This window comes from Danio rerio, chromosome 16 (assembly GCF_052040795.2).
Source record: "Danio rerio strain M-AB ecotype USA chromosome 16, GRCz13ab, whole genome shotgun sequence".
NCBI lineage: Eukaryota > Metazoa > Chordata > Actinopteri > Cypriniformes > Danionidae > Danio > Danio rerio.
Window position 1 is genome coordinate 35,737,800 of NC_141036.1, and position 17,033 is coordinate 35,754,832.

Here is a 17,033-nt window from a genome sequence, read left to right on the forward strand (position 1 = left end):
ATATGCTTCTGTATTTAAGATTCAGTTTACAGTATTATAATATAGTTAGGTTAACAGTTGACAACAGTAAACCTATTCATTTGTCCTAAATTGAAATTTTACCTCATAAATTGATTTTGTTTAAATGTAGATATATATCATAATTGGTTTGTACTATTGACTTTCAAACAGAGAAAATTGCAGGATATTTCATTATGTATTTAAAACATTGGAAATGCTTAAAGGACATGCATGAAAACATTCAAATCACCAAATAGACACTCATCTAAATGTCTGATCCGCATATTGTTTAAAAAACAACCACTTTAGTTCAGAAAAAAACGCAAATGTAAAACATTCGTAGTTATAATCTAAAATACTTAATGTCTGAACTCACATGAATCAAACACTTCTAATTGTAAAGTTTAGATGGTTAGTAATTGGTCAGTCAATTCAAATGGGATTTCTTTGTGGGTGAACTACCGCTTTGCCAGCAGCCGTTGGTTGTATGTCTGTGACAAGAAACAGCTTGTTTGTCCCACTGATCCTCCAAGCAGATTTCAGTGCTCTTCTTTTCAGGACAGCGTGATGCTCTGACCGGTGACGTCTGCACTACAAAAATGCCATCTGCCCTGAACCGCTTCACTCCTGTCGCTCTGCTAAATGAGCTTAACGCTGTTCCTCTGATGATGGACATTGTAAACAGAGCGCTTCGGTGCAACTGCTCCAAGATCAAGCCCATGACTACGTGCCTGATGTGCACGCTGATCTCTTGATCCTTTTTTTAGACCAAACATTTTTTTAAATAAAATGCATTTCTGAATTTTTAGAGACATGTCGACGTGACTTCTGGGAGAAAAAAAGAAAACAAGAGTGAAACATTAGCATGTTGATTAACATTCTTATAATGACTATGATTTTTAAAACATAGTTTAATAATTGTCAGTTTTAATTCTTCCTCAAGTGATTTTATCCCATGTATCGACTATTTAACTTTTTTATTCTAATACTAAAAGCTTTTTTAATTTTACATAAAAAAGCAGATCTAAAACTATTTTAATTTGTGTTCCTTAATATGTTAATCCTCATTTCATTACAGCTCTGTAAAGCTTTCAACAATATAAAAAATGCTTTGGTCTGATAGTATGTTATGTAAATAAATAAATTAATCAATTAATAATACTAATTCAGGCCCGTAGCCAGCCTACTGAAAGGGTGGTTTCTTTTTTTTTTTTTTTTTTTTGCAGTTATTCTCCTCTATTTCCATCAAATGTTGAGCAGTGGTGTAAAGTAATAAATACAAATACTCAAATTACTACAAACAAACTAAACAAAGTTGTTTTTGAGTACATTTTTAGCACTGTATTGGTACTTTTACTCCACTACTTTCCTTCAACCTGCAGTCACTACTTTATTATTATTATTATTATTATTATTATTATTATTATTATTATTATTATTATTTTATCTATGGGGATTGGCTAAAGTAGGATAAGCAGTCCTGTGATTCTTGTCCAATCAAATCGCACATAGAAACTAAATTGCATCATATACAACCATATTCAAGACATGCTTGAATGTTACGTTTACACATTCCTACACAAATTGCATCTAAATGCATCAGATATTTTCACAGCATAATACTTGCTACTCTAGAGTATTTTTAAAAGGGCAAAATAATATTCACAAACGATACTTTTACTCTACTTGTATTACATTTTTAATTAAGTAATGGTACTTCTACTTGAGTATGATTTTTCAGTACTCATTCCACCACTAATTGAGGTTCAAATTCTGCAATTTAGTGACATTTAAGCACTAATCTTGGCTAGATTAGCTTGTCAGATGGTGATCATAACCACAGTTTTTGATACAACAAAAATATTTTCTACAATTTTGTCAAAGTGCATACTAAACTACTCTATCACAAAGTGTTTATTTCTAAACGTGCATTTAAGCTGTAAGCTATTATAATAAACATAATAGCTTATAAATAATGTTAGAAATAATGTTATGAGATTAGAAAATATATATAAAAAAAGCATAAAGAAGTATGAAAAAAGACTTGGTTTTAAAATACAAATTTATAATTTATAATGCATCATTAAACAAAAAAACTAGGAATCTGTTAAAGCATATTAAAACTGTAGCCTGTATGTAAATAACAAACTGGCCAGCTCATTTTCTCTGTCAGAATTTGTACAATTGAATAATTAAAAATAAAAGTTTGTCATAAAGCCTTCTTCTATCAGATATTTTCACAATTTATGTTGACATCCTGCCAAAAAAAAGGACAAATGAACTCATATAGGGCCAAATTCTGGACTTTGTCAGTCATTTTTATTTATAAAAATAATCACAAAATATATGAATATAATACTGATTTAATTCCAAAAATCTGTATCACTATTTAGAGGGACAAAAACATTATTAGTTATTTTATCAAATAATTAATAAATTGTTATTTATTGTACTTTAAATAAATCCATATTTAAAGAAATATATTAAATAATGGCAATATTTTCTTTTCAAAGGAGTGATATAATATTATTTTTATGCACTTAAAAACGGCAGTATAGCAATGGAGCATTGCATAATAAAATGGCCACTACAATGGATTCTTTAAACTCCCAAGATGTCACGTACTTCATTCACAAAATATTTACATACCTTGGGAAAACCAAAAAGGTGGGACACCCTCAGCGATGCCAATGTCCAGCTTAATTTACTGATCCAATTTGCTGAGCTCTCCATCCTTTAAGAATTAGGCTCCTTCTGGCAACTGAGCAAAGCATGCTGGGAGCGGGACGTTTGCGCCACACTGTAAACAAGAGGATATAAAACCCAGAGCTCAGTGCATTCTGTGCAACTCCAAGCTTGAAGCAGCAATAAAACAGGATCTACTCAAATATTTCAGCACACTAGCCTTTTACAGCAACTATAATAACCATGGTACTGGAGGACTCCGAGAGCAGCGTCTTTGAGCTGGACATTACTGTGAGTTCAGATATGAATCTATTGATTTGTATCCTTGCGTTTTTTTAATATTTTATTTGCTGTGATAAAGTGGAAACAGAGCATTGGTTTAAGTTGCATTGGTTTTGGTTTTGTCTTTCAAACTTGTTGTTTTGATGTTTGCTGTCTGTTGATGGGATTTGTGTTGTTTACTGTCCTGCAGCTTTACTATGTCCGCTTAAGGTGTTTTGGCATTTTTATGCAGAATAAGTAGGCTATTTAGGACTAAAGTCTGGAAAATGCAGCTTAATGTGATCCGTGTTCATGAAAGAAGTTTTTTAGCATTTTTATAAAGATTGTTTACAGTGCTTTACCGTTATTTTGAATAATAGATTACATTTTCCTGTGTTTTAGAGTTAAAGGAAATGTCTGTAAATTGAATATAAATTGATTGAGACATCATTAGTTTTTTTTTTTTTTACAGATTTTATTTTCATACAAATTATAAAATGGATTAAGATATATATATTTTTTGGATGAACTAAGTAATTCTCTCATCTTTAGCAAAGTGATTAGCCAAATTCACATACAACTTTGGAATAAAAAAAATTAAAAGACTTTTCAGTCAGTATTTGTTTATAACAGCTATAATTTCTCAGGATATTTTGGGAAAAAAAAAAAAAAAAATATATATATATATATATATATATATATATATATATATATATATATATATATATATATATATATATATATATATGTATATATAATAACAAAGAATGAAAAACATATGAAACATTAAATTTGGGGCAGTTAAATATATGAAAACCTATTGTCATTTTTTGCTCCTGTCCTAGATTTTATTCAGTAGCTTATTAAAATAAAATAAAATTGAAGATTATACTTGAAACATAAATCGATAAACATCAAATTCAGAGATCCGACAGAAAATTTAAGGGTCACTTTGTTCCAGAGTAGTAGCCGCAAAGAAAACATGAGATTAGAATTTTCTCTTTATAATTTAAAGGCACTAAATCATTGCTGAAGTCTCCAACTAAACTAAAATACTGATTGAACCAATTAAAATTTGATTGAACAATTCTTGAACACACATTCATTAATAATGAAACAACAGAATACACAAGATGTTACAAACCTGACCATAATGTTTCTTTTGTAGGAGGATGATGTGGAGACCTCCTTTGGAAGGGTGCATTGCACCATGAAGGGTGTCCCGAAGGGCAACCGTCCTACCATCCTGACCTTCCATGACATTGGACTGAACCGTAAGAAGCTTTGGTTATTCAAGAAATAAATGTCTGTACATCAATCTGCTTTTAAGAGAAACAACATAAATACAATGGAATCTTATACACAACAGTTATTTTTTAATCGCCTCAAGATTTTGTGTTTGAACATCAACACTTCTTAGCAACACAGTTTCTGTCTTCCCTCTTTTGCAGATAAGAGCTGTTTTGAGTCAATGTTTCATCACAAAGACATGCATGAGATCTTGCAACACTTCGCTGTGTGCCATGTTGATGCCCCGGGACAGCAGGAGGGTGCCAGCACGCTCTCCACTGAGTGAGTCAGGGGTCATTATGCTTCCAGATCAATAATAGCATAAAGATTTGAATCTCCAGAGCATCCAGTAGGGAGTCACTCTTACTCATTCCGTAAACAAAGACGCATTAAACGTCCCCAGCTTCTGAGACAGGAAATCCATTTCAAATCTGCTCAATCGTAGCCGATCTGCTTCGAGCAAATATACCGCAGACAGCTTTAATCAGCACCCTATGGCACCAGACTGGTAGAATGTAGGTCAGCGTGTCACTTATAAGGTCTGAGAGGAACACAGCATGTTTATGATCTGCCATCTGCTGCAGCAGTGTAACTGACATGCATCACATATAATCCAAACCCTCCAGAGCAACATCCATTCCAGACAGATTATGACCTCGCTAATGCCTGGAACCTAATTACTCTGTTGTGCTGTTTGATTGGACGATCACAGTGTTTGACCTCTATCTTGTTCCACATGTGTGAGGCTGAAAAATAAATGTCTGTTGTTGTTTTTTCTATTTTTTAGCTATACCTACCCTTCAATGGATCAGCTTTCTGAGAGCCTACCAATGGTCCTCAATCATTTTGGGTAAGACTTTAAGGCTCAGTTTTGTATCATCTTTGGTAGTTAAATAGGATTCCCAATATAAGCCAAACAGCAATGTCCCAATTTTCCCAATTTCAATGAACTGTAATTAATGGATAAACTGGCTGCTGTTGGGTTTTGCATAATATAAAATTGGTTGAATATCTTGCACTGTAAAAAATCTGTTCTTTTGATTTTTTCCGGCAGCTGGGGTGAAATAACAGCTGTTAAATTACAGACATCTACCGTAAAATATCAGACAGTAAATTACAGAAATTTACCTGAAATTTAAATTTAAGTACATTTCTGTAATTTACTGTCTGTTATTTCACGGTAAATGTCTGTAATTTAATGGCCGTAATTTTACGTTTTTCCGGCACTCCAGCTGCCAAAACCCCCCATAAAATAACAGATTTTTGTTTTTTTACAGTGTGGATATCATCTTTCAGGGCTTTAAAAGCCACTATGAGAACAACAATTGATAATTTACCTTAGGTTTTTAAAAAAAAAAAAAACTGAGGTACTTACTGTTTCTTACTGCTCCTAAAATGTATTTTATCCTGGCATGTTAGCCTTAATTACAGGTACAATATTTGACTGTAGTTTGCCTGAGATTGCCAGTTAATGAACGTGAAAGGAACAAAACGGAGCTGAAAAAGAGCCTGATCATTATAACAGGCGTGATTAGAAAGTAAAACTTTAATCAACAAACAAAAATTATTGATACTATATGATTTAGATAAAACTATATAAAAATTCCCTGATTTTCGATGTCTGGAATTGACATTCAAAGTTCATGATATTCCAGAAATTCCATGACCTGTTTAAACCCTCGTTAAAGTTTATGTTTGAGATTTAGAGTTCACTTTTAGTGACACAGGTGTGCTCTGTTTTTTCTCTATAGTCTGAAGAGTGTGATTGGAATGGGTGTCGGAGCTGGAGCCAATATCCTCGCCCGCTTTGCAGTGAGTTTTAAAGTCTTTTCCTAACAGTTGAATTTTGAACGGTCTTGAATAAAACAGATTAAAACTCAGTGTTGGAATAATCTTGCTCACTATTCTTGCCAACTTGCTTGTTAATACACAAGAATGTTTGTTCAGCACAAAGAGCAATACATCATCTTATTTTTGTATTAATGATTGTTGTTCTTGCTTTTATCTCCAAAAGCTAAAACATCCAGACATGGTTGAAAGTCTTGTTCTGATTAATATGAGCACTCAGGCAGAGGGCTTCATGGACTGGGCAGCACAAAAGGTATTTCTTTCTGTGACATTAGCATTCTCATGATTATTAAACTCATTAACATAAATCCTCACTAAAGTGTAATATCCTCGACAGATTACAAGCTGGACTCACGCTCTCCCTGATACTGTCATTTCACACCTGTTTGGGAAGGTGAGAACTGACGATGAGACTTATTTGACTAGTTAAATCAAAATGACCTGCAAAATAATTCTCAAACCATTTACTAATGTTGTAGGAGGAGATCCACAACAATCACGAACTGATCGCAACCTTCCGTCAGCTCATCACGAACAACATTAACCAGTCCAACCTGCAACAGTTTGTCAAGTCCTACAAAAGGTATCACTAATAACATCTGGGTCAGCAATGGCTCATATACTTTCATATACTGCAGTGAAGTAGAGAACGCAATTCATTTTACTAATAAGTGAAATAATTTACCCATCATTTCTCAGCCGAAAGGATCTGGAGATTGAGAGACCTGTACAAGGAGGAAACGTTAATACAAAAACCCTGCAGTAGGTTACCCACATGATGACAGTAAGCATACGGATTTTGACTGGTGGATTGCATTATACCTTACTATACTGTTTTTTTTTCAGGTGTCCAGCTTTGCTCATAGTGGGTGATAATTCCCCAGCTGTGGATGCTGTAGTGAGTTATTTTATGTTTATTATAAGCTACTCATAGCCTACGATTAATATTTTTTAACCAAAACTTTATATTATGTTCATATTATAAATATTTTACCTCACAGGTTGACAGCAACTCCAGAATGAATCCAACAACGACCACTTTTCTTAAGGTCAGTGACCAAACATGTCATTTAGCCTACTGATCAATATTTTTTCAATAGCATTTATAACGACATTCTTTCATTATTATTCTATTTTATAAACATTCAGTAGCTATAAAAATGTCAAATATAACTTATATTGTAAAATATTAAATCTATACTTACTCTGTACTTTGGTTTTCAAGATGGCTGACTGTGGTGGCCTGCCTCAAGTTGATCAGGTATCATTTGAGTGATTTCATATTCTTAATTTAGATTATATTGACTTTTACAGTGAATTTACATTCTTTATGTTATTTTACAGCCTGGCAAACTGATTGAAGCTTTCAAATATTTCATCCAGGGCATGGGCTACAGTAAGAACGCATTGTTTTAGCATCACAACAGCTTCTTGAACTACTACCCACGTTAATAATTGATAATACCGTCTTCTCTCTACTCCACAGTGCCCTCTGCCAGTATGACCCGCCTGGCTCGATCTCGTACGGCCAGTAACTCCTCCAACCGAACCCGCAGCGGCACAACGGACGAGCAGCGCGGACGTTCCCACACCGATGTGTCCATGGAAAGCGCCTGTGTGGAGCACAGTTCATCGGGTCACTCAGTTTCCGTCGAGTTGACCTGCTGAACTTGAAAACACGCCTCAGCAGTTTAATCTGGAATCAGAAGCTGATTAAAATGTTTCAACATTGGTGTTTATCACAAGGGATGTTACAGTAGCGATAGCCCTCAAAGAGCATACATTTTACACATAGGGCTACTTTAAATATCCTATTCTGAACCAGTGAACAGTTGTTTTCCTACAATGTGCAATATGTAATATTTTATACTGATTGTGTAAAGAGGGCTTATTTTACATGTACAGTTTGCTGTGAGAAAGTATAAGCTAGTTGTGTATTTTAAAATGAGGAGTGTGTATGTGAATGAATGCCTGGGGGAGTTTTTTTTATACACAATTTATTACTGCATTAACTCACCTGTAATTGATAGTGTCATATGCCTGATAGTAATGTTTAGTGTTAGTTTAGAAAGACAGCTGTTTACATCACACTTGACATTTCTGAATCATTTCTGGTTGTGCAAGACTTCAGTGAGATTTATATGAATGTAGTAAGATTGTATTTTACTGTATCAATAAAATATAACTAATAACCTATAAAGTCAGTCTCATTACTGTGTAATGTTTAACAGCCATTAAATTCTAATATCACAGTAACTCATTCATTTCAAACTGCTACATTGCACCATTATGTAAATTGCTATATAGTATAAAAGGAATATAATAAGCAAAATCATACAGATAACAGGGCGGTGGCCAGCCTGGTGAAAGTGCTTGTTCTTTTTTTTTTTTTTTTTTTTTTCAAAATTTCAAAAATGAAATCTGTTAAAGTTTTTAATTGAAATCTGTAGCCTATTTTCATTTATTAGGCAAGTAACAAGCTGCAGCACATTCAGTTTTCTCAGTCAGAATTTGGTCATTTGAATATTGAACAATTATTAACAATAATTAATAGTCCTTGACAATTTTTCATGACCCTCTTGTATAAAGTACGTTTTAAAAGGCATGGATAACAACAACAGCCTAATTAGTATTAAAATCTAGTTTAATATGGTCTGCTTTTGGTGACTTTTTAATTTTTTTTTTAAGAATAAGGTCCAAGATTTAAAATAAAAGTTCCTTATAATTTTTTTTTTCTATTTAGCAATAATAGAGTAGGTCAGTAGTGAAAGTCAATAATGTCAGATTCCGCTTGGTCTTAAATCCTTTCATGGATTATTTTTTCAATTGGTTATAGCGTAGCAGTTAAAATAGGAGCTCATCTATGGGACAAATTCTAGACTACTGTCAGGTCTTTCAAACCACCCAAACCCCTCCAGGCTATGGGCCTGTAGGCTTTATAATATGATTGTCAAAAATCCAAACTTGTATGAATTTGTAGACAATGTAATTTGTATATAGCCATTTATAAGCTTTCTGAATAGGTTTTCTTTTCTAGTCCCCTCAAAAGACTGTATGACATTATTTCTGGTTCAATTTCATGATTATGTTTTTTTTTTTGTATTTTTAGTCTTGCTTTAAGAGGTTCTTTAGTCTCAAAATTTTTTTGACAACACTTTGTTGAGCAAAATCTGCATGTCGAACAAAGACATTCACTCAATTTTTAATAGAATTTAGATTTATTGACCTGTTTGTATTTTTTATATTTTTTATTTTTTGTAATACATTTAGAATAATGGTATATGTTTAGCAGTCAAAATAGGACAAATGAGCTTATGTGAGTCTTTCGAACCACCTGAACCTCCCATGGCTATGGACCTGGATAAGGAAATGTCTTTTTATCAGAAAAGATACATTTCTTGCATATTTCTAGAATTAAACATCAACAGTGATGACAAAATAAACATCTGAACCATAAAAATATATCAGACATTTCTCTTGTATGTGTATTTCAGAATGCTACATAAATACATTTTAAAACACCCTTTGAACTAAATTATATATATATTTAGAATGCATGATTTATATTCCTTTAAGGAGAATTCCTTTTATCGTTGAACACAACATACATTTGTAAAAACAAACAAATTCTTTGGGACTTGGCACGTCTGTAGCAGGAAGTCTACAAAACATCTTAAATTCAATACTTCTCAAACTTAACATTAGTCTTCTCTTATGCATGCATTCGAATCCTCTTTTACCATACAAACGTTCCCTTACAAGTTTTCTCAATATGAGTAACTGTGCTGATGTTTATTCATAAATCATCTGAAATGATTTCTAATCAACATTGAATAATCCTTTTTCCGTACCATCAACTAGAGTATCCCTATTAGTGTCACTGATGCTTTTCATGGACTCCAAATGTGAGCACAAGGATCCCGTATAAAGATATAGCACTTGGCTCTTTGTAAACTAGTTAACAATCTCATTAAACTCATAGTACTGCTCCAGATCTGCAAAGATATCGTTTGGATTTCTGCAGGAGAGGTTGCAGAAGCAGGCGTTGATCCACATGTATTTCCATGTGAGAAGTGCTCCATCTGGACACTCAAACTCCACCTCGATGGTCTTGGACTTGTAGGGGATGCAGCAGCGCTCATCAGTACAGACACCACAGTATTTGGGCCAATAAGGCTTCTTGCTGACACAGCCTGAGATGGTGAAGTTCTGAAACTCTGGCTCACGATAGATATTCAGGCATTTTTTACCCGGCTGAGTAAGAGATAGGACAGAAAGTCAAACATTAAATCAATAAATCAATCAATAATTCTGTCTATCATAACTGTCAATTGTTTATATATGTGTCTATATATCATACATTGTATGTTTGCCCATCTGTGTGTCTATCTGTCATCTATGTATCTTTTTGTCTTCCTGTCTAGATTTGACATTTGACTGCCAAACCATAAATCATCTGTACACAGGTCTGTCTGCCAATTGTCTATATGTCTACGTCTATATATTTGACTGTGTCCCAACTTTATGTTGTTCAGCCTATTTATCATCTGCATACTTGCCAGTCTTTCTGTCCATCTATTGCCTGTATGTATGTACATATGCATATCTATCTTTCTGTATGCCTACATATTAACTATCTGTCTGCCCATCTATTACATGTATAAACATCTGTCTGTCTGTCGTCTATATCACTGCAAAAAATGCTTTTCTTAGAGGTTTTGTCTTGTTTTTTTGTGGTCCAAATATCTAAAAATTCTTAAATCAAGAAGCATTTTCAAAAAAATATATAGTAAAAATATATAAAAAACCAACAACAAAACAAAAACAAAACAACAGTCTTGTTTCCAGAAATAATATGTCAAAATTAAATTAGCTGTTGCGTAAAACAAGCAAAATAATAATAATAATAAAATAATATACCATATGGGTTCAAGGCAAAAGGCTTTTGCTTACTGCATTGGCAGATTATTTGGTTTGTGTTAAGAAAAAACTCAATTCATTTTGACATAATATTTCTGAAAACAAGACGATACCTTTTGCATGTCTAGAAAATGCTTCTTGATTTAAGAAATTTTAAATATTTGGACTAGAAAGAGTAACAAAACCATTTTTGCAGTGTATTCACTCATCGGCCACTTTATTAGGTATACCTGTCCAACTGCTTCATTGCAAATTTCTAATCAGTCAATCACATGGCAGCAACTTAATGCATTTAGACATGTAGACATGGTCAAGATGATCTGCTGCAGTTCAAACCGAGCATGAGAATGGGGAAGAAAGGTCATTTAAGTGACTTTAAAGGTTGCATGGTTGTTGGTGCCAGACGAGCTGGTCTATGTGTATCAGAAACTGCTGATCTACTCGGATTTTCACACACAACCATCTCTAGGGTTTACAGAGAACCACACCAAGTGACACTCCTGTCAGCTAAGAACAGGAAACTGAGGTGATAATTTTCACAGGGTTGGCCAATAGAAGTTAGACAATAGAAGATTGAAAAACGTTGCCTGGTCTAATGAGTCTCGATTTCTGCTGCGACATTCCGATGGTAGGGTCAGAATTTGGCATCAGCAACATGACAGCATGGATCCATCCTGCATTGTATCAATGGTTCCGGCTGCTGGTGGTGGTGTAATGGTGTGGAGGATATTTTCTTGGCACACTTTGGGCCCATTAGTACCAACTGAGCATTGCGTCAATCAATGCAACAGCCTGCCTGAGTATAGTTGTTAACCATGTCCATCTCTTTATGACCAGAGTGTACTCTTCTTCTGATGGCTACTTCCAGCAAGATAACGCAGCATGTCATGAAGCACGAATCATCTCAGACTGCTTTCTTGAACATGATAATGAGTTCACTGTACTCAAATGGCCTCCACAGTCACCAGATCCCAATCCAATAGGTGGATGTTATGGAACGGGAGATTCACATAATGGATGCGCAGCCGACAATTCTGCAGCAACTGCATGATGCTATCATGTCAATATGGACCAAAATCTCTGAGGATTTTTAGTACCTTGTTGAATCTATGCCACAAAGGATTAAGGCAGTTCTGAAGGCAAAAGGGGGTCCACTCCAGTACTAGCAAGGTTTACCTAATAAAGTAGCCAGTAAGTGTATATACTGTATGTATATCAATTGATGTATTTATCTGTCTGACTGCCTATTTACTGTCTGCATATCTGTCTGTCTGCCAATCAGTTGTCTAAATACATGTCCGTCCGTGCATTGTCCATAGTTGAGTGAATTCAATACAACAGAAATAAACAACAGCAAAATGAATTCCTCACTCTGAAGTGCTTGGTGATGTCCACCTCACAGGGTCGGAGGTTACACAGTCGAGACTCTTTCTCCATCACACAGCCAGCATTTTCATTAGAGATGCGCAGCGAAATGCCCCGTCCACAGGTCTTTGAGCAGGGACTCCATGGGGTCGTCTGGGCAATGCAGTTGTTATGCCAAATATCATTAGTGGAGACTGAAAAAGACAACAAGAAACAGCATGAGATTCCTCTGGTAAAACAATATACAGTGAGGGAAATAAGTATTGAACACATCACCATTTTTCTCACAAAACATGTTTTTAAATGTGCTGAAATCTTTACCAAACTTTGGCAACAATCAAAGAAATCCATATATGCAAAGAAAACAAAACTAATGAGTTTACAAATGAGGTTATTTGTCATATAATGAAATGTCGCAGGGAAAAATGATTAAACATGTGAAGAAAGGAAGGTGTAGAAAGGCAGTAAAGACAGACAGCAGCTGAAATATCTCAGTTTTTCAGCAACCCTCTGCCTTTTATCATTATAAATGAATATTAGCTGCTTCAATCCAACATCTACATAATCAGGATGATGAAGATAAAACCAAGCAGAACATTTCAGCAAGACAACGATGAAAAACGCAGCCAAGGAAACAAATGCTTTCAGAGAAAAAAATCTAGCTGTAGAATGGCCCAGCCAATCACCTGACCTGAATCCAATATAAAATACAAACTAATGATTATATTTGATAGACGAGACCCACAGAACTATCTAGATTTTTACCCTGTTTAAATCTGTGAAAAAAAATTACACCTTAGCAATGCATTTGACTTTATCCTCCACATGAGAGGCATCTTTAAGCTGCCATCACCAAAAAAGACTTTTATATAGAGTATTATATATTTTTCAGTAGTTCAGTACTTTCTCCTTGCATCATTTCATTGTTATTACACATAACTAATTTTATTTTTTTATTTTTATGTTTGTATTGTTTGGGTTTTTACCAAATTCTGCTTCAATTCCATGTCCTTTAGAAATATTATTCCCGGGAAAAAAACATGAAGTGTTCAATACTTATTTCCGCCATTGTAAGTGCCTCACAGCAAACAATCAATACCAGCTCACCTTCCGCGGGGGCATGTCTGGGGTTGGTCTTTCGTGGTTTACGAGACTCTTCGCAGATCCATTTTTCGCAGCATTGGCCTGGGATCTTTACTCGTTTGGGAGACTGACACCAAACTCGTGGTGGCAACGAATCAGTGCACAGAGGCACACATCCAATTGCCCCATTTACACACAGACAGCGGTATTTACAATTGGGCTGGAAGCTTTGGCCATTACGGTAAATCACGCCATTATACTCGCAGCCTGTGCCCATAACATCTGAAACACACAAGAAAATTTTTGCCATTGGATTTTGCATTGAAATTATTTGTACTAAAAGGCGTATATTTAAACTGTATACATTTATATTGTATTCATAGTACATTTAAATTTGAAATACTGAGGGGTCCAGAAGTCCAAGAACACACTGAAAACCATGATTTGTTTTATCTAATTTACAAAAAGATTTATGCTAGAAAAAACAAACATTTAATTTTCATTTAATACATTTTTACAGCATATAAATAATTAATTTAATACACTTTTATAAAAAGTTCTTGTTTTAAATCAAATGGAGAATGAATTTAATTATTATTTGCCAAAATCCTGCCCTGTATAATTATATTGTCTACATATAAATAAACGCTAAATTGACATTTGCTTTAGTTGCTTACGTGTGCAATTAGATGTAGTATTTATCCAACTATATTTGTAATTCCATATTTTATATGCAGTGGTATTTTACAGTATTTAAAGGATTTAATATAAAGTCAAAGTGAATCTTTCTTAATTATAACTATTTTACTGTAGACTTCAGCTAATCCACATTCAGCCATTTCATATAAAACAGAGTGGAGCTATAAAGAATATGCAGGGTCACTTACATGCGCACACTCCTTTTTCGTACCTCGGCTTGTCAGCGCTGTAGTCACAGTAAAGTCCTTTATGATAGTCACAGATATCTCTCTCATTACAGGTCTCTCCTGCCTGCTTGGCACAAGCCTTGCAGCAGTCACATCCATCCATTAACAGACTAACGCCATGTGGGCAAACAAGGGCACTCTTGGGACACTTACAGGGCCATTTACAGTATCGATTTCGGTTATAAGGGTCCAATTCTGTGGTCATAGGAGGAGAGTCTGTGGAGTTGTGGAAACTGGCCTGTGTGGAAGAGAGGAGACAAACCTGTCATGTTTTAGCCACTTTGGGGCGATAGAGAGTTTTATTTGCAATTATTTTGAATCTGGACCTTTTAAACAGGTCTCTAAGAACTTCATAGCAGAGGATACAATAGATTAGTTTCTTAACAAGACAGAATCTGAAATTATAATGAATACCACTCTTCATGTTTAAACACGTCGTCTTAAGCATCCAAAAGCCGTCACTGGACGATAGAGACTTTTAGAATACAGTAAATGACCATTCAAATCAAGTTATAAAAGCAAATAAAAAAATACCCCTTGTATAATCACAAGTTCACAACTATTCAATTTTAAGCATTTTGCAAATACCTAGTTTCAGAGACAATATTTTCTTTTATAAATAGTTCCAAAACAAAGACTGAGCAGAATATATGCGTCTCAAGCTGTGGCGCTTTGTTCATTAATTTCTTTGAGTTAATGATTCAATAATCCAGACAAATCACTAACTTTATTTCTATACGATCATTAAGACAGATGGTGCATTTGAAAACGGATACTTACCAACTCCACAATATGTACACTATGGCATACAAGTATTCAAGGAATAGTTCACCCTAAAATGAAAATTTACTCACAATTAACAAATTCTTAAGTTGTTCCAACAAACAGTTTCTTTTTTTCTGATGATCCAGTTGGAAAAACGAATATGGAAGCTAATGGCTATGTTTTCAATGTTCTTTAGTATATCTTCTTTTTGAATCAACATAATAAATAAATTCAAACAAGCTTAGAAATTGCTGACAGAATTCTGATATTTGGGTGAACTATCCCTTTAATCTCTTGGTTCAGTTTGAATTCTCAGAACTGGTTCCTTCTCCCACACCAATCGATAATTCCAGATAAAATGAAAAACCTTAAGTGGAACTCAAAGGGATTGTAGAAAATATTAAGTAACATAGGCTACTACAGCAATAATTTTCAATGTGTTAAAGAGTAACTATAAGCATAAACTTTAAAAGCACATGATCCTGTCACATGACCAATTATTAGCTGTACTGTCATAATGATCAAACACTAGATTTTGGATAAGATTTAGTTAATTTCTACATGCATTAGAGATCTGTAATTAACCAGAGACATTGACGTGTATGCGCTATTGAAACCCAAGAGCTCTTGCGTTTTAATAAGCAATATAGGCTATTTTATTAAACTGAGGTACAGAACCGCAGCTTTATGCCTTCTTAAACACGCTGGCTACTGCATAAAATCAATAAACAGTATGATAAAACCTCACCTGGTGCAAACTGGATGTCAAAAGAATCCACGACAGGAGTCTCCACATTACTAAATTCCTGAGAGAAATGCATTGAAACAAGAAATGTAGTTTGCTACAGGTACAATCCACAAGCGGTCGTCGCTGAGACACGCGCGGATCTGCGGCTGAGCAGCACTCCGCTCTGCTTTACGTCAGTCTGTCTGTGTGTGTCTGTCAGATGCTGGAAGAGGGAGTTTGCTGGAAGTTTTCCCTCAGTTCAACCTTCAAGAGGGGAGGAATAAAACATCCAGAGGCAGATTTTGTAATTTAGGGGCCCTAAACAATTTCATCACGCCCAACGGTCTTAAAATGACCGTGTTAACTTTTATTTCATAAATATAATAAATAGCCTATGTATTTTATAGATTTGACTGCTGGACTGCATAATTGGGGATTTTTGGGGCACAAATGATTTGAGACAAATTTGTGCAGATGTAATAACATTTTAATTCAGAATATTATTAATACATTATTAATACATTACATTGTTATAATAATATTATATAACTAGATATTAAAGTTTGAGGACAAACTTTATGGTGGCTTGAAAAGCCGAATCTCAAAGTTTGAAGTGGTTTTAAAGTGTAAATAGAATGTTAGTATGATTTTAGCTTGAGTTAACATATTACTAGCATGAATTAGCATGTTGGTAGCATGATTCTTACATGAATTAGGATGTTGTTAGCATGATTCTAGCATGAATTAGCATGTTACTAGCATGATTCTAGCATGAATTAGTATGTTGTTAGCGTGATTCTAGCATGAATTAGCATGTTACTAGCATGATTCTAGCATGAATTAGCATGCTACTAGGATAATTCTAGCATGAATTAGCATGTTAGTAGCATGATTCTTACATGAATTAGCATGTTGTTAGCATGATTCTAGCATGAATTAGCATGTTACTAGCATGATTCTAGCATGAATTAGTATGTTGTTAACATAATTCTAGCATAAATTAGCATGTTACTAGCATGATTCTAGCATGAATTACCATGTTGTTAGCATGATTCTAGCATGAATTAGCATTTTACTAGGCGGTTGCTAGGGTGTTTTAAGTGGTTGCTAGGTGGTTGCTAAGGTGGTGCAAGGCAGTTGCTAAGGTGGTCTGACTAGTTGCT

The 17,033-nt window shown here is 34.5% G+C and overlaps 2 protein-coding genes and 1 long non-coding RNA gene across 4 annotated transcripts; 1 reads left to right on the plus strand and 2 right to left on the minus strand.

The window, feature by feature from the left end:
• Positions 1-180: 180 nt before the first annotated feature.
• Positions 181-4,215, minus strand: LOC147840330 (uncharacterized). The gene is made up of 3 exons (XR_015511570.1): positions 4,091-4,215; positions 2,650-2,800; positions 181-828 (listed from the first exon to the last, which is right to left on the minus strand). It is a non-coding gene; the product is annotated as an uncharacterized LOC147840330 (long non-coding RNA).
• ndrg1b (N-myc downstream regulated 1b) lies at positions 2,815-8,284 on the plus strand. Its single transcript, NM_200692.4, is given in 14 exon segments — positions 2,815-2,976; positions 4,115-4,220; positions 4,398-4,518; positions 5,024-5,086; positions 5,988-6,048; positions 6,251-6,337; positions 6,422-6,478; positions 6,564-6,667; positions 6,784-6,846; positions 6,931-6,982; positions 7,086-7,133; positions 7,310-7,345; positions 7,429-7,480; positions 7,571-8,284. Coding segments are annotated over 14 exon segments (1,080 nt in total). The 5' UTR covers positions 2,815-2,928; the 3' UTR covers positions 7,753-8,284.
• A 999-nt stretch (positions 8,285-9,283) lies between these two features.
• ccn4b (cellular communication network factor 4b) lies at positions 9,284-16,227 on the minus strand. 2 transcript variants are annotated; one of them, XM_087286301.1, is made up of 5 exons: positions 15,892-16,227; positions 14,363-14,616; positions 13,477-13,734; positions 12,376-12,563; positions 9,284-10,338 (listed from the first exon to the last, which is right to left on the minus strand). In XM_087286301.1, exons 2-5 carry the CDS (start codon positions 14,475-14,477, stop codon positions 10,039-10,041), a joined length of 861 nt encoding a protein of 286 aa, XP_087142427.1. In that variant the 5' UTR covers positions 14,478-14,616; positions 15,892-16,227; the 3' UTR covers positions 9,284-10,038.
• Between the last annotated feature and the right edge of the window lie 806 nt (positions 16,228-17,033).

Coding starts and splice junctions, on each gene's coding strand:
- ccn4b (XM_087286301.1), bottom strand. CDS start 14,477: ATGGATGTGACTGCTGCAAGGCTTGTGCCAAGCAGGCAGGAGAGACCT. Junction 13,735..14,362: donor TACAGCGCTGACAAGCCGAG/GTACGAAAAAGG, acceptor TGTGTGTTTCAG/ATGTTATGGGCACAGGCTGC. Junction 12,564..13,476: donor CAGACATGCCCCCGCGGAAG/GTGAGCTGGTAT, acceptor TGTCTTTTTCAG/TCTCCACTAATGATATTTGG.